Source organism: Pelophylax lessonae, assembly GCF_965119305.1.
Source record: "Pelophylax lessonae genome assembly, chromosome: 2".
In the NCBI taxonomy this organism is placed as follows: Eukaryota; Metazoa; Chordata; class Amphibia; order Anura; family Ranidae; genus Pelophylax; species Pelophylax lessonae.
The window spans coordinates 430,195,477-430,210,212 of NC_138769.1; the positions used below are offsets into that span (position 1 = coordinate 430,195,477).

General features: G+C 37.9%; 1 protein-coding gene across 1 annotated transcript in view; it reads left to right on the forward strand.

Moving 5' to 3' along the window:
- Window positions 1–465: 465 nt before the first annotated feature.
- ARHGAP6 (Rho GTPase activating protein 6) overlaps window positions 466–14,736 on the forward strand; it is a 788,712-nt gene continuing 774,441 nt past the window's right edge. The window contains exon 1 of the mRNA XM_082245536.1: window positions 466–1,928. Within this exon, the coding sequence (XP_082101662.1) occupies window positions 1,389–1,928 (540 nt within the window). The 5' untranslated portion in view covers window positions 466–1,388. The remainder of the gene's footprint in view (window positions 1,929–14,736) is intronic.

The following is a 14,736-nucleotide window of genomic DNA, read 5'->3' on the forward strand; positions in this document are numbered from 1 at the left end:
CATCTGAGTTTCCATTATTTCTTATGGGGGAACTTGCTTTGATATATGAGTGCTTTGGAGGATTACCAGCATGTTTCCAGAATATATATATATATATAGAGAGAGAGAGAAGGAGAGGGAGAGATTTGGGCTTATTCCCCTTTACTATTTGATGTAACCCCTTACCAATTGATGTAACTACCACAAGTGCTATTGTACAAGAAATCCAATTGGCTACCCGTGAACCCTGACTGTTTATTTGAGGTAAAAAAAAAAAAATATATATATATACTGTATATGTATATATATATATATATATATATATATATATATATATATATACATATATATATATATATATATACACCGGTGTGTGTGTGTGTATATATATATATATATATATATATATATATATATATATATATATATATAATAAAATAATTTTCAAAAGAACAGTTTAGTAGGGCCAGTTTCACTTTCCGGTCTGCCTGATTAAATCTCTGTGTCTATGTTTACAGGCATAAAAAAAAAAAAAAAAAAAAAAACCTGAACACCAGTGAATTTATTTTTTGATTCTCTGTCTGGCTTTATCACAAAAGACTGACTCATTAGCACAGACATCCCCTCTTGATGCTAAGCATGTCCCTTTATCTTTAACTACTTTAAGTATTAGATAGCAAGCTGTTCATTATGCCAGGAAGAGTGCTAAAGAAGTATACATTCAACTGTAACTTAGTGCTTGGACTTGAAACATATATTTATGCCGAGAAAGCCAGCATGTAACTACATATTTGACACTTCTTGTAGAATTCTGAAATCATGCTATTGCTTCACTTTTATTAGCTCATAATCAGTTCATTGTGCCGTAGTGGGTTGTGAGATCGTTTAAGAACAGAGTCACAGGATGGATAACTGCAAAGGAAAATCCAGCTGACAAGCAGGTAAATGAGGAGAGGTCGCAGAACAGCTGATTGCTAGAATAATGCTGGGAGGAGTGACTGGGTGAGCTCTGTTAGGAGACAGAATACCAGCTCCTTGCTGTCCTTCCCTCCCCTTCTTATCCTTTGTAAACGAGCTCTCCTGAAGGATTCCTACACTGAGGCTTGAAAAAATGAATTAAGGAATGTGACTGAAGATTTGTAAACCACTGAAAAGGAAAGCAGGCTTGCTCTGACTTTAAACTTATTGTAATAGTTAAGGCGTTTGCTATGGGACTTGTGGAAAACATGCTGTTTTGGAAGGACATGATGGAATAACAGTCTGTCTTGAAGTCTGTTGGCATTGCTCTCATCTGACGGAACATCTGTGAGGCTCGTGAAGACAGCAGTTCCCCAGAGTGGTGTGTGATCGCTTCACATAGCAGAAGAAAGGATATATTCGAGAGAGAAGTCACAAAACCAAGGGAAAAGATGTCAGGACAAAACTTGTTGAATAGTGTATTCTCATGCTCATCCCCAACAGCACCAAAAACTCTTTCCAAGCACCGTCTTCGGCAGACGAGAAGTTTGGATCCTGCTATTATACGAAATTATAGCAGCGAAGGTGACGAACAGCCACCTGTTCAACACGAGGAGCTGAATACTGGACCATCTTTGCAGGGAAGAAAATGGAAGGAAGTGGATTGTTATCCCATGTCGGGAAGTATGTCCGTTTCATCAGTGGAACTGATGTCCAAATCCATGCGCCAAAAACAAAAATCAGGGCCACTTGGCTCATTTTCAACCCCAACTACTCCACTGGAAAAATCACCTTCTACCAGCTTTCACTTTGACTATGATATACGGGGAATCAAGAGGAACACTGCCTGGGACCTGCCCTTTCTGGCTCGCAGCCCTATGGCTCTCACCCCCAGCGGCAGCACCAACAGCATCTTCTCACCTAGGAAGTGGCTACAGCAGAAAAAACTGCAGAACCAAATAAGTCCATCCTACATGGTTTGGAAATGTGAGGTAGGACTAGAGATTTTATATTGTAATTATATTTTAACTTTATTACAGCAAATATCATGCTGTAGGCACAAAGCTTTAACACAAGGATAAGGATCTTTTTTTCATACATGTGCCCAACATTTTTTTTAAAGTGTGTCTAAATTTTTATTTTAGTTGTTGATGGGTGGGGAGGGGTAAGTACCCCGATAAGTTGTTTTTGCTGTCTGTGTCCCCATTAGAGAGATTCACAGTCTGTATTTATCCAGGTGACCATGAAGAAGGAAGACCAAACCAGCTTTACTGATTTAATAAAGGCAAATAGACTGTTCCCTTTTGCAGAGAGCTTAGTCAATGTGGTGAAATTTTACTTTGCAAAGAATACTCAATTACGTGCAAACAGGTGCACATGATTGGATGATACCAGTCAGCAGAGCCTCCCCTCCCCTCCCCTCCCCTCATTCATTAAGCTCTGGGGTAAATTCCCTTTGCTAGCTGCAATTTCCCTTACTAAGTGAACAGCCTATTTGTCTTTAGTAAATCAACTCTTCTGAGTTGCCACCCAAGTAAGTCTTCAAATAGGCATACTTTTTCTTGTGACACGTCTCAGAAGAGATTTCCCTCACATTGGTGAGGATTCTTCTCACTTCTTGTTGTCTCTATATGACAGAAAGTAAAGGGAAATGTCTTCAATAGGATTTCTTCAATAGAAACTGAAGTACTGTATTTTCTGGCTTATAAGACTACTTTTGAACCTCAAACAAATCCCCCAAAAATGGGAGGTCGTCTTATACGCCGAGTATAATTTCTCCAAGGTAACCTAAGTATAAGTATTACCGGTAGATCATGTAATAGGGGGGTCGTCTTATACGCCCAGTCGTCTTAGGGTCCATGTACACGGGACGCTGGAAATGGCCGTTTAGGAGCAGTTGGGCGTTTTTTTCAGAAGCCCCTGAACCCATCTACATTTTATCTTATCTGTCCATGTACACCAGGTCGTTTACAGTCATTTGCAGGCAGTTGCGTTCAGGGACTTTTTTTAGAACGCAATTATTTGCGTTCGAACGTGTGTTTCCCGGCGTTTCAAATGCACAAACGCGTCCGAACGCGTCTGAACACGTGCGAACGCGTCTGAATGCGATGACCCGCGTTTAGCGTTCGCGTTTTTCCATTTTAAAGGGGAATAATTTTTTTGACCTCTAGGAACGGTTCTAAATGCAACCGCCGCTAAACGCCCGCTAAACGCGGGTACAAACGCGACCGAACGGACGTTTCAAACGTCCCAAAAAATTCCAGCATTCAAAGGGACTTTTAGCAACGTCCCGTGTACATGGAGCCTAATACGGCAGAAAATACAGTAGTTTTTTGCCCTTTCCTACTTTACCCAATGTTAAAAGTGTTTGCCTTTAGTTATACTTAAATAATCATTGGACTCAAAATAAGGATCCTTATCCTGGTGTGCTAAACTTGGGAATAGAGCCAATAGCGTGGTGGAATAAGTGGAAACAAACAACTCTCAGCATTACTTATTAGATTATTAGCCGGAACCTCTAAGGATAGAAACATGGTAACTGTCACTGTCTTGTTTATAAAGGCTGCAGGGCTGTCATTCTCATCCTCTCTTCACCCCCTAACACGTCGCTAACCTTCAAGCACACAAGACGGGGTCAGTAACTTGGTATGTGGTGAAGCTTAAAAAAGGCTGACAGCTCTGGAGCCTGTATCTTTAAAAACAGTGAAGCATTGAAATCTCTCATGTTCCGTCCTCACAAAAAAAAATTTAAAGCGCCAGTATACCTAAGTGGAAATTAGGAATGTATTAAAAAAAAAAAAAAAAAAGAGGCCTTCATTAAATTTACAAATATATGTGTAAAATGTTAGCAGCTGATCACAAATGAAGATGGTCCAGATGAAGTTCTTGCCTTGAAGAAAATGTACTCTTGTCAGTTATCCTACTTTTCCTACTTTTATTATAATATACATGAAATTATGGAACAACCTTTTCACAGCTACATGGCAAAAAAATATAATGGCAAAAAAGTGTTACTTTTTTTTCATTATGCATTATACATTTCTAAAATATAGAACAATGTTTATTTTTAAAAAATATATATATAAATGTATTTAGATGACCACAGGAATTTGTGGCTTTGAATTGTCCCAACAAAACCCAAATGCTGCAGGTTATTTCAGGTTTTTGTCTGAGAAATAAATGAAGGTGATTTAGGTTCCACTAATGCAGACCTATGCAGAAATTCAGAATAGATGGCTAGGTGCCAGGCAGGAAGCTGTGTAGGTCATTCCAGCTGATATCACGTGCGTAGGAAACTTATATCTGTGTGTGTAAACTTAAATGTGTTTCTTATCATGCTTTCAAAACTGTAGGGTACCAGTTCATCAGCAGTTACAATGTTTGAGATATAAATGTGATATTTCAGCTCATAATAAACTGCTTCATGGAGAACATGCAGCACCTGGTCACTTTCTTTCAGATTCTTGGTACATACCGCTGAACTTTGTGAGATTGGAAAGAGGGACATATTATAGCATGCAGTATATAGGCAAAGGACATTCCCTGCTGTACCTCCACTAATGCATAAAATGATGATTATTGCAAAAAAATATATACTGTAATTTTAACCCCGTATTATTTTATCACTGCTTTTCCTTTAGTTTGGCTTTTCAAATTAAGAAATAGAATAATTTGAAGGTTAGATAAAAGGTTTATTTCAGCAAAACACTTTTGATAGTTAAAAAATGTATTTTAATAGAGATCCTTACACCAGACAAAAAAAGAGGGACAACTGAGAAAGAAAGAGGGATAGAGGGATTTGGTTCTGAAAGAGGGATAGCCCCTTCAAATGAGGGACAGTTGGGAGGTATAATGGTACGGGCTTCTGCACGCAACACCTGTGTGAACAGGGGAGGGCTGGAAGCCTTAGGCCTGGGGGGCAAGCCCAGTCAAGTGGCCCATTGAACCATTTGAACCAGCTCACCATCCATGCGCACCTGGTTTTATAAAGGATATTGATGTTATGAAGCAAGACAAACATGATGCAACGTGGTAACTCGTACTCTGTGCACTCATACAGCTCTGCAAATAGAACATTGTGTAGCGGCGACCAGCAGTTTATACAGTGTCAGGCCCCTAAATTAATCTAGCCCTGAGTGTGGCCTTTTTACTCAGCATCAGAGCGGCCTGGGGGGCAATTGCCAACCTGCCCCCCCCTCCCAGTCCTCCCCTGTGTGTGAACATAGCCATGGTCTATTATCTGCATACATTTATATCATAAAATGAGAGAGGATTAATGAAAAGTGTGCATTTATTTTCTGTATCATTTGAAGCAGGGATGCACCGATACTGATAACGGTATCGGTGCCGATACCGAGTATTTCCACGAATACGAGTACTCGTGAAAATGCTCCTGAAACTGATACTTTGCAGTATGATTTGCATCCATACAAAATGAATGGGCGCAAATCCAATACGTTTGAACAGGAATGCAATGCGATTCCAGTCCAAATGGCATGTCATTCCCCCCCCCCCCCCCCTGCTCCTGTGTGTGTGAACCCAGTAAAGAAGGTGAAGTACCATCTATTGCAGCTATAGGCAGTTTTTTTTCATTAAAATTTTAACAACTCACAAAATAAATATCTAGTCAAATCCATATCTGCAGTGTCACCATCCAGCCGATGATAGCAAACCACGGCCGCTGGAGGTGCTCACAGGGCTGGAGGAGATGCCAGCGGTCCGCCCCCAAGCTGACATCACTCCCGCTCTATACACACATGAGTCCCAGAACTTCTCCTCTAGCCCTGTGAGCACCTCCAGCGACCGTGGGTTGCTATTATCAGCAGGGCGGTGACACTGCAGATATGGGTTTAATATTTACTTTGTGAGTTGTTCTAACATTTTAATAAACTGCCTTTCGCTTCACCAGATGGCACTTCACTTTCTTTACTGGGTTCACACACACAGGGGCAGTGGGGGAAATAGCATGCAATTTGGACAGGAGTCACACTGCATTCCTGTTTAAATGCGATTCTTTGCACCCATTTGCGATTTGTGCCCATTGATTTTGTATGGGCGCAAATCGCACTGAAAAGTATTGGTACTCGGTATCGCTGGTTACCGAAGGTATCAGTACTGTTAATCGCCAATAAAAAAATTGTAGTGTTGCATTCCCTAATTTGAACATCAAAAATGTTGTACAAACGGTTTTATCTTTCTTTTCCTTCTGAGACCTCCATTTACATAATGTAATTGACACATTGGGCTTGTGTAGTTTTTCCCTCCCACTGAACTTCATGGCATGTGCATTTTCTGTGCCTAAGGCTTTAATAGGAAACCATGAAAGATATGTAACTCAGGGATTATGTTTCCATTTCCCTAACTGTGGCGTGTGAACAATATAAAGGCATTAGCTTGATTAAGGTTAAGATCTTGTTGTGCGACTACTCTAAAAAAGTGTATTACATAACCAATCTGCAATACTGGGATATACTTTCATTGTTCTCCATTTAGTAAAATAGAAAAAGAAATACAGTAGAAAACTTAACTTGATTTACAAACTTGGGACACAATTTATTAAGGCTTTGAAAAACTTGAAAAATTACTTTTTACCTATTTATCTGTTTAGGGACATTGAGTTAAAATTTTTTATAAGGGTTTAAACAAGCATTTGGAAAATGGTTTTTGGGTACCTTTACTTATTTCAGGTAAAATAAGACATTTAAGCTTTGAGTGTATGTTTTCCTTTAATCTAAAAAAAATCCTTACAAACCATACAAGATTGAAGTAGATTCCCAGGCATTGAGGGAGCTATTCTATTGACATTAAATAGGGCCGTATTGGACAAGAGGACGCCGAAGGACAGTCCACTGCTGGAACATGGAGGAGTGCCATCTGCCAGGTTGCAGAGGATCAGGTAAGTAAAATGCTTTTATTATCCCCAATGTCAGCACAATCCCTCTGTAAGAAAGGAGTTTTAGTTTTACTGGAGTGGGGCTTTAAACATTTCTCTTACCCCCTGTTAGTTTAAAAACATTTCCTAAAAGGACCATAGTCATTAAGAAGTTATTGCTTGTTCTTGCCAACTAAGCAGTCCAGTTTGTCATGATAATCTGAATACAGAGCAACACTGTTCCACTGTGTTCTTTCAAAGTGCATTAGCTAAGCAAAGAGATCCACATTACAAAAGAAAAAAGCATTGTTCTGTAAAATAATGTATGCCTATTACCTGTCTTGTGTTTTTCTATTGTATTATAACATTATATTATAATTATATACTGTAATTTTTACCTTTTCATCTAAAAATCTGCCTGGCAGCGGCTAAACATGTGCTCTTTGGGCTCCAAGCCAGAGCTTATGTCTGACCCCTCCTAGATATCTCCCACCCATTCACTGCTCCACAGATGCACATCTGTTCCAACTCTTTAGGGCCCTTTCACACTGATCAGTTTTTCAGTTAAAAAAGTGGAGGAAAAATCCATGTAAAATGCATCAATTTAAATCCTATGGAACCTCTTCAAAGCAGTCAGTTGCATTTCAGCTGCATTTTCAAAAGTCCTGTTTGCTGCATTTTTGGTAGCTTTTTCAAAACAGCACCAAAAACACAGTTCCACATTGAAATGAATAGAAAACGTATCAAAATTGCACTGTGATTGCATTTTTGCCACGTCTTTTGAGTCACATGGTGGGAGTCAGGCAACCAGAAAATGCATCGGAAACACCTAAAAAATGCATGTTTTTAGATGCATTTTCTTCAATGGAGCAGTGTGAAAGCATTACCCCTGCAGCCACAAATACTCTTCGAATTTTCAGCTATTAGCCACAGACATTCTGCACATCCAATGGATCCCTGCCTATGCCATAGTAGTCACAGCAGTCTTTAATTTTAATTCCAATTTTGTAGCTGTAAATAGATTGGGCTTGTTGCTGATTGCGATTTCCTTGTAGACATGATGAATGAAATGGGAGATTTTGCTTGGCAGATTGACATAAGGTATTTTTTCCATCTCCTTAAAGTGTTATGACTATAAACTTTGCTTTTATGAATGTTTTTATACAGTACTTTACCAACAGTTCTATAATTGTTTGTCCCATTTCTTATGGTTTATTATATTTGCTTGCCTTGTTGGATGTTTCTCCAGCTGATCCTATTTATATACAGAACACAGTATTTACAGTATATACAGTATACTTCTTTTTCCTCTGTGCACTTGAGGTTAGCCTTTGTATAAGTCCATAAGTGGTTTCTTTGTTTTTATCGGTAAAGAAGGTGACATTTTCTACAAGCATTTACACTGGCAATATGACTTTTTAACCTGCTTATCTTTAATGATCCCATAAATGGCCCAACAGTAGGCACCAGTGAACAGACACCTGGCATGGGGAAGGAGCAATAATAAAAGTATATACTAAAAGGTTAATTAGGCAACGTTGTGTATATGTTGAACAAGTTACATATATAGGTTAAATTCCTAGCTCCAAACTTTTTATAAAGGGTTTTGCTGCAGCAAAAGATGAGCATGCTACTTCACTCCAGAAGGACAAAGTCTAATACAACAAAGGATGGATGAATGGTTCTTATTTAAAGTGGTATTAAACCCAATCTTAAAAATGTTATATAATGTGGTTTACTAATCATTATATGCGGTGGCTGCATTTGTTTTTTTGTTTAGGTTTTTTTACCCCTCTGTTTTTCCTGGTGATCTGGCCAGTAACACACCTCTTGTATTAGAGTACCCACACTCTGGACCAAGAAGGAACCTTTGGACAGCAGCATTGACAGTCTGGGGCAAGGGGGGGGGGAGAGAGATTTAGATGTACTAGAAGATTTGGATACACTAAAAAAATTGATGCCAAACTCCAGCTCACTGCAGTTACACAAGCAGTTACGAAACATAATTTTCTTTGATTGTGGATTAAAGGGTGTTAATGGGATTAAAGGTTTAATAACGCTTTAAGGGTATTATTTTCTAGTAATCAAAACCCTATAATGATATTATAAGGAACCTTTCAATATCAATCACTTGTCCATTCTTACTGATAAGATTTTCCCCTCTGCATTGGAGTAGGGTGCCTTTTGCTGTACAATATTTTGTTTTCCATAATACTGAAAGCTCTTTTGGGCCATGATGTCTTGTTCATGTGATCATTCTATACCTTGCAACACTTGATGGTCTCTGGCTTTTTGCAAAGATTGTGCTTATTCTCTATTTTAGATTTTAATTGCTATCTATGTTCCTGCTGGGGAGATTTCCTTTGACTTCCTGTCAGAACAGGAAGTCATGGAAGATCTCTTAAACAAGGACACAGACAATGTTTTTCATTGCTGTCCATGTCTTCAGGTCCTGGAAACAATGACTTACCAATTTCCTATATTGGTGCCAGGAAGAGAAAGTAAGGGAACATCTCACTAGAGATGTCACTGACAGGTGACTTTATTCTTGTATTACCAGTTATATATATATATATATATATATATATATATATATATATATATATATATAAATTGAAATTAACATTAGAGTGGTCCCTACTAAATTGTGTTTTAAAGGCACAGGATATGGCAAACATACAGGATTCAATGTTTATTCAATACATGACCTTGAACAATATGCAGGATGGAGGTTTTATATTTTAGACATTACTGGCTGTATACCTCTGATAGATAGATTTTTTTTAAAAAAACTTAGATAGTTTTTGAAGCCAGGGTCAAGATGAAATCTGGGGAGTCTTTCTGCTTTAAAAAGCCAGTGGTACCTTCCTTGATATTTCTCTCTTCACAGTTTGATTTTAAATTATCCTCACAATTTGTTGAATATGTTTATAGTATGACCTACATCATCAAAGGGGAGTGGAAATTCTCCCCAGTTCTTCTTAGATATTTAAATAATCAGGTAGTACCGCTAACAAGGTACAGAATAGCATTTATCTTCATTGTTCTTGTTTATATCTAGAAGCGATTTAATGAGAACATGTTTGTACTGGGGACTTAAAAACATTTTAAAGCATTATTCAACCCACATTTTACAGCCTGTTTTCTTTTTTTGGCATTGTTTGAGGGCAAACTAGAGAGAAAATGCTCTGCAATCTGTTCCATCTCTTTTCTTCTTTTTCTTGTGATCTATAAATAGTTTTTTTTCCATTTTCTAATGTATTTTCCTTTCCTTAAGAGATGTAAAGTTGACTTATAAAGAACTAAAAATTTTATTATACAACTTATGCTTTTTTTGGCATATGCTGTCATACATTTATTTATATGACTGTAAAAATTGTAATGGCTATTACTTCATAGCATTATGTTATCTTTTTTCCTTTCCTCACTGTAATAATAACATTTTGGCACTTTCAGCTCTTATGGCTAAAGCATTATAAAGTTATAGTCAGGAGCAAATAGAGATACATTTTAAGAGCTTGTACTAAATGTTACTCTACCTTTCTGAAAAGTATAATATTGTAAGGTAGAGTAAAGAAAATACCCATTATCTTTTAACTTTGAAGACTGGGGACATACTGTGGCTGCAGGGTGTCTTTGATGCCCTTTTTTTAGTGTATCATCAAAGAAGTGCCCACTGCTTGGATAAGACCAAAGAGGACCCAGTATGTCACATGAACAACCTCAAGGCATCTAGAAAAGGTTAATATAAAAAAAAACATGCAGCTGTGGTGTCCTCAAGGGGAAAAGGGCAGGTGATTGGGGGCATTGGGTGGAGCCTGGAGTTTTACTATAATACTTACTTAATATTTACCTATTTGCTGCTCATGCTGTTGATCTTCACTCTCTTAAAGACCTAAGCTTGCTGAAGAATCTTTAGCATCCTGGATCTGGAGTTTCTGTTGCCTGGTTTTGTGGTTCCCTCCGCCAGCCCCAACATCCATAGTCAAATGTCAACACTGGACCTTTATATGAAAAGTGGAGGCAGGACTTTTATTTCAGAAAAGACAAACTAAGGCTGGCTCTACATGCAACTTTTGCTGACCAAAAGAAAAACAAATGGATTACCTTATCCACACTAGCAAGGTGGATGGAGGAATACAGGCGCATTCGAGAGAAGTTGATCATTAGATCGACTTCTCTTGAGCAAGAATGACAATGGATGAACAGAAATTGGGTCCCTGCTTTAACTTTTCTCTAGCACCCCTGTCTATAGGTTTTGTTCAGACTTCAGAGGTTCAGATAGAATCCTAATGGTGGGTGAATATGGATTTTTGTAGAATTGATTCATTTATTGCTAGTATTAAGCCTGTGATAGCCTATTTGTAGCATACACATCAGCACATACAGTAGACATGAAAACATTAGTCTAAAAATGTTATAGCATGTTGAACTTCAGTGTTTTTTTAATATTATTATCAATTTATGACAGAGTGAAATTAAACAGCATCATTAAAGAAGAGCTCTACCCAAAAGGGGAAGCTCCGCTTGTTTGCTTCCTTTTCCCCTCTGCTGCCACATATGTCTCCTTATTGGAGGAGCGGGTACCTGGTTTTGACAGATATATGCCCCCACTTCTGGGTGACTTCGCCACAGTGAAGTCACCTGGAAGTTCAACCCCCCTCCTTTTTCCTCCGCCAACAGTGCATGAGCCAGTTTCCCTTACAAGGTATGGCAGGGGCAGCACCCGAGAGCCAATTGAAAAATTGGCTGGGAAGAAGATACTTTGGCATTTACCCACACACTTTTCCTAGAACATGCCACTTTTGCAGAAGCCTTTGGCATGTACATGGCACAGCCACATGCAACCATTCTCTTTTTTTGGTGGCTGTGAGTGTGCATGGCACATTTGGCTCCTCGGGCACCAAAGAAACACTGGAGATTTTACACCTCAGCACACAGGAGTTGGTAAGCATCCACATGCATGAGGCCTAATGATGTAAAAGCATTATGAAATATTTGAAATCTGTTTCAGAATATCTGCTTTATTTAGTTATCATATTTTCCCCAATAATTCAATGCATTGTGAGGTTAAAAAAAAAGTAATTAGTTAAAGGGTTAGAATAGTTTTATCGATTATTTTTTTGGTACAGTTGTAAAACAGATCAGCTTGACGTAAATCATCTATCGACATGTGGCACTGTTTTAACAAAAGCTTGTATAATTTGTAATTGTATATGTACACAGGGGCAGACATATACAGTATATGAGTTACATAGTGCTCCTCTTCTTGTTTTTCAGTACTAAACATCATCCCTGTGTTGCTTCCTGTTAGGGAGTCTTTAAAGAAGACCTTTAAGATGAGATAGTGAGTCCAAATTGATGAAGGAAAAGGTGCATTTATTCCCTGCAGTGGGAGGATACAGTTTTACAGAAGCTCAGTTTGTGTGAACTGGGAAAAAGCTGAATTATATCCTTTAGCTAACAAGCATTAGGCTAACTAATTTATAGTAATGAATATGCATAAGATATAGGCGTGTTCTAGGTTGTAATCTAGGTGTGATCGTATAATCAATCCAATCAGTGTCCATATCTTCTTATGGTAAGTTAATAGTTAAATGGGCGTTAACATCATGTGACTGACACAAAAAGAGAACTAGCAGCAGTCCGCCATGACAGTTGTTGGTTCTTACTGGTTCTGACCACAAGTGTCTATTCTTTGTTAAAACAGGTAGGTAGGTGGTTGGTTTTCATCAGGCAGTGAGTGTCATCACAGGTTTAGACTTTTTTTCCTACAGTTAACAGAAAAGTGTACATTAGCTCTTAAAATGAAATAACATTGAAAATGCAGTGGTAACAGTATATATATATACGTATATAGCGAACACATCTATCAGACCCCCATATATATTTACTCACCTGCTTTACTTCACTTTCACATAATACAAGGTAATGGGGTTAATTTACTAAAGGCAAATAGACTGTTTACTTTGCAAGAGACTTTGCAAGAGAAGTTGCACTTTGCAAGGGCATTTTCTCCAGTGCTTACTGAATGTGCTGATATTATGTGCAAGGAAAATAAAAGAAACAGCATTTTTGCTTACACATGATATCTCCACATTCACTACACTCAGGGAAATATCTTGCAAGGACAAAAGTTGCCATTGGTAGATCAGCCCTAAAAAGTTAGCCAACTGGAAACAATGCACTCCCTTTGTGGCTGATATTCCTATTTCAACAGCTGTTACAAAAGGATGAGGAGTAACTACAAATTAGGCGTATGCTTATTGTATTGACTAATCTAAAAATGTATATATTTAATAAAATAACCACATTGAAAGTGCATACACGTAAAAAATGTGCAAGTCACAAAAATATGACTTCAAAGTAAACACAGCGGCAATAATCCAAAAGAATGTGTATACTGAAAATAGACTTACCTCTCCCTTTAAGAGCATCTCTGAGAATCAAATATCTCTGTTATTTAGAGATGCTGATGTGGTTTGTTATAGTCACATATTTACTGTCGAATACCAAGTAACATGTGCCCGTATCAGATACAATCTGTAACAATATGTTCTGTTCTCAGCAACATCCTGTCCTCCTTGGATTTAGAATATTCACTGACACCATTAAAAAACATATGCAGATTTACTATGTAGAGTGCACTATGGTCAACACATGAGCAGCAAGAGATGACTGCAATATAGAGGTAAAGCTGCAGTTTTGCAAAAATCAACATGCTGTGATTAAACATGATGACTGCACATTTTTCTAATAATGTTGATAGCATGGCATGATGAACCACATTACTAGAGCAAGGAAACAACAATAACATATTCCTCTAAACATGAACACCAATTAATTAAACTGAATTTTCAGTGTTGAGACGTATACCTTTATTTTAAAATATACCACTTGTGTTGTCTTGTTGAGATACAATACCTTTTTACTAAAGTTGCTCTTTGGCTTTTAGAGTTCGGTGCCCTACTCATTGAGATTTATTTACAAAAGGCAAATAGACTGTGCAGGGGGATTTGCTCCAGAGCCTAATAAATAGGGAGAAGCTCTGCTGACTTCCATCTACCAATAATGTGCAAGCAAACATGTGTTTTTTTTTTTTTTTGTGGTTTTTTTCCTCGCATGTGGGTATTCTTTGCAAAGTGAAGCCTGACCTCATTTACTAAGCTCTGGAGCAAATGCCCTTGCAGAGTGTATCTGTACTTGCAAAGTGCACAGTCTATTTGCCTTTAGTAAATCAACTCCAGTGTGTCCTCTGAAGAATCCAGAATTACAAAGAGATGACATCAGCAGAAGAATGTCACAGTACCTAAAAACAAGCCTGAAAAAAAAGTATTTTTACAGACTATATATGTAAGTGTAAAATACATATAAGTGTGTGTATATATATATACCCCTATACAGAAGTTCAGATGTTTTGCATGCCTCCAAAGACCCCAAAAAAATGCCCAAAAAAAAACCCTGCAATAACACACCTGGGCTTTTTTTTTTGGCGCATGCGTTTTTTTGGGCATTTTTTTGGGGTCTTTGGAGGCATGCAAAACATCTGAACTTCTGTATAGGTGTATATATACACACACACTTATATGTATTTTACACTTACACACATATAGGTGTGATAGGAGCGGAGCCATATTGGTGTTAATTATTTAATTAGCGCAAGTATAGTGTTCTGCTACTTTCACACCTATATATGTGTATGGGTATATATACATATAAGTGTGTGTGTATATATATACCCCTATACAGAAGTTCAGATGTCATGCCTGCCTCCAAAGAACCCCAAAAAAACCCTGCAATAACACACCTGGGCGTTTTTTTGGGCGCAGGTGTTTTTTTGGGCATTTTTTTGGAGGCAGGCAAAACATCTGAACTTCTGTATAGGGGTATATATACACACACACACACTTATATGTATATATACCCAT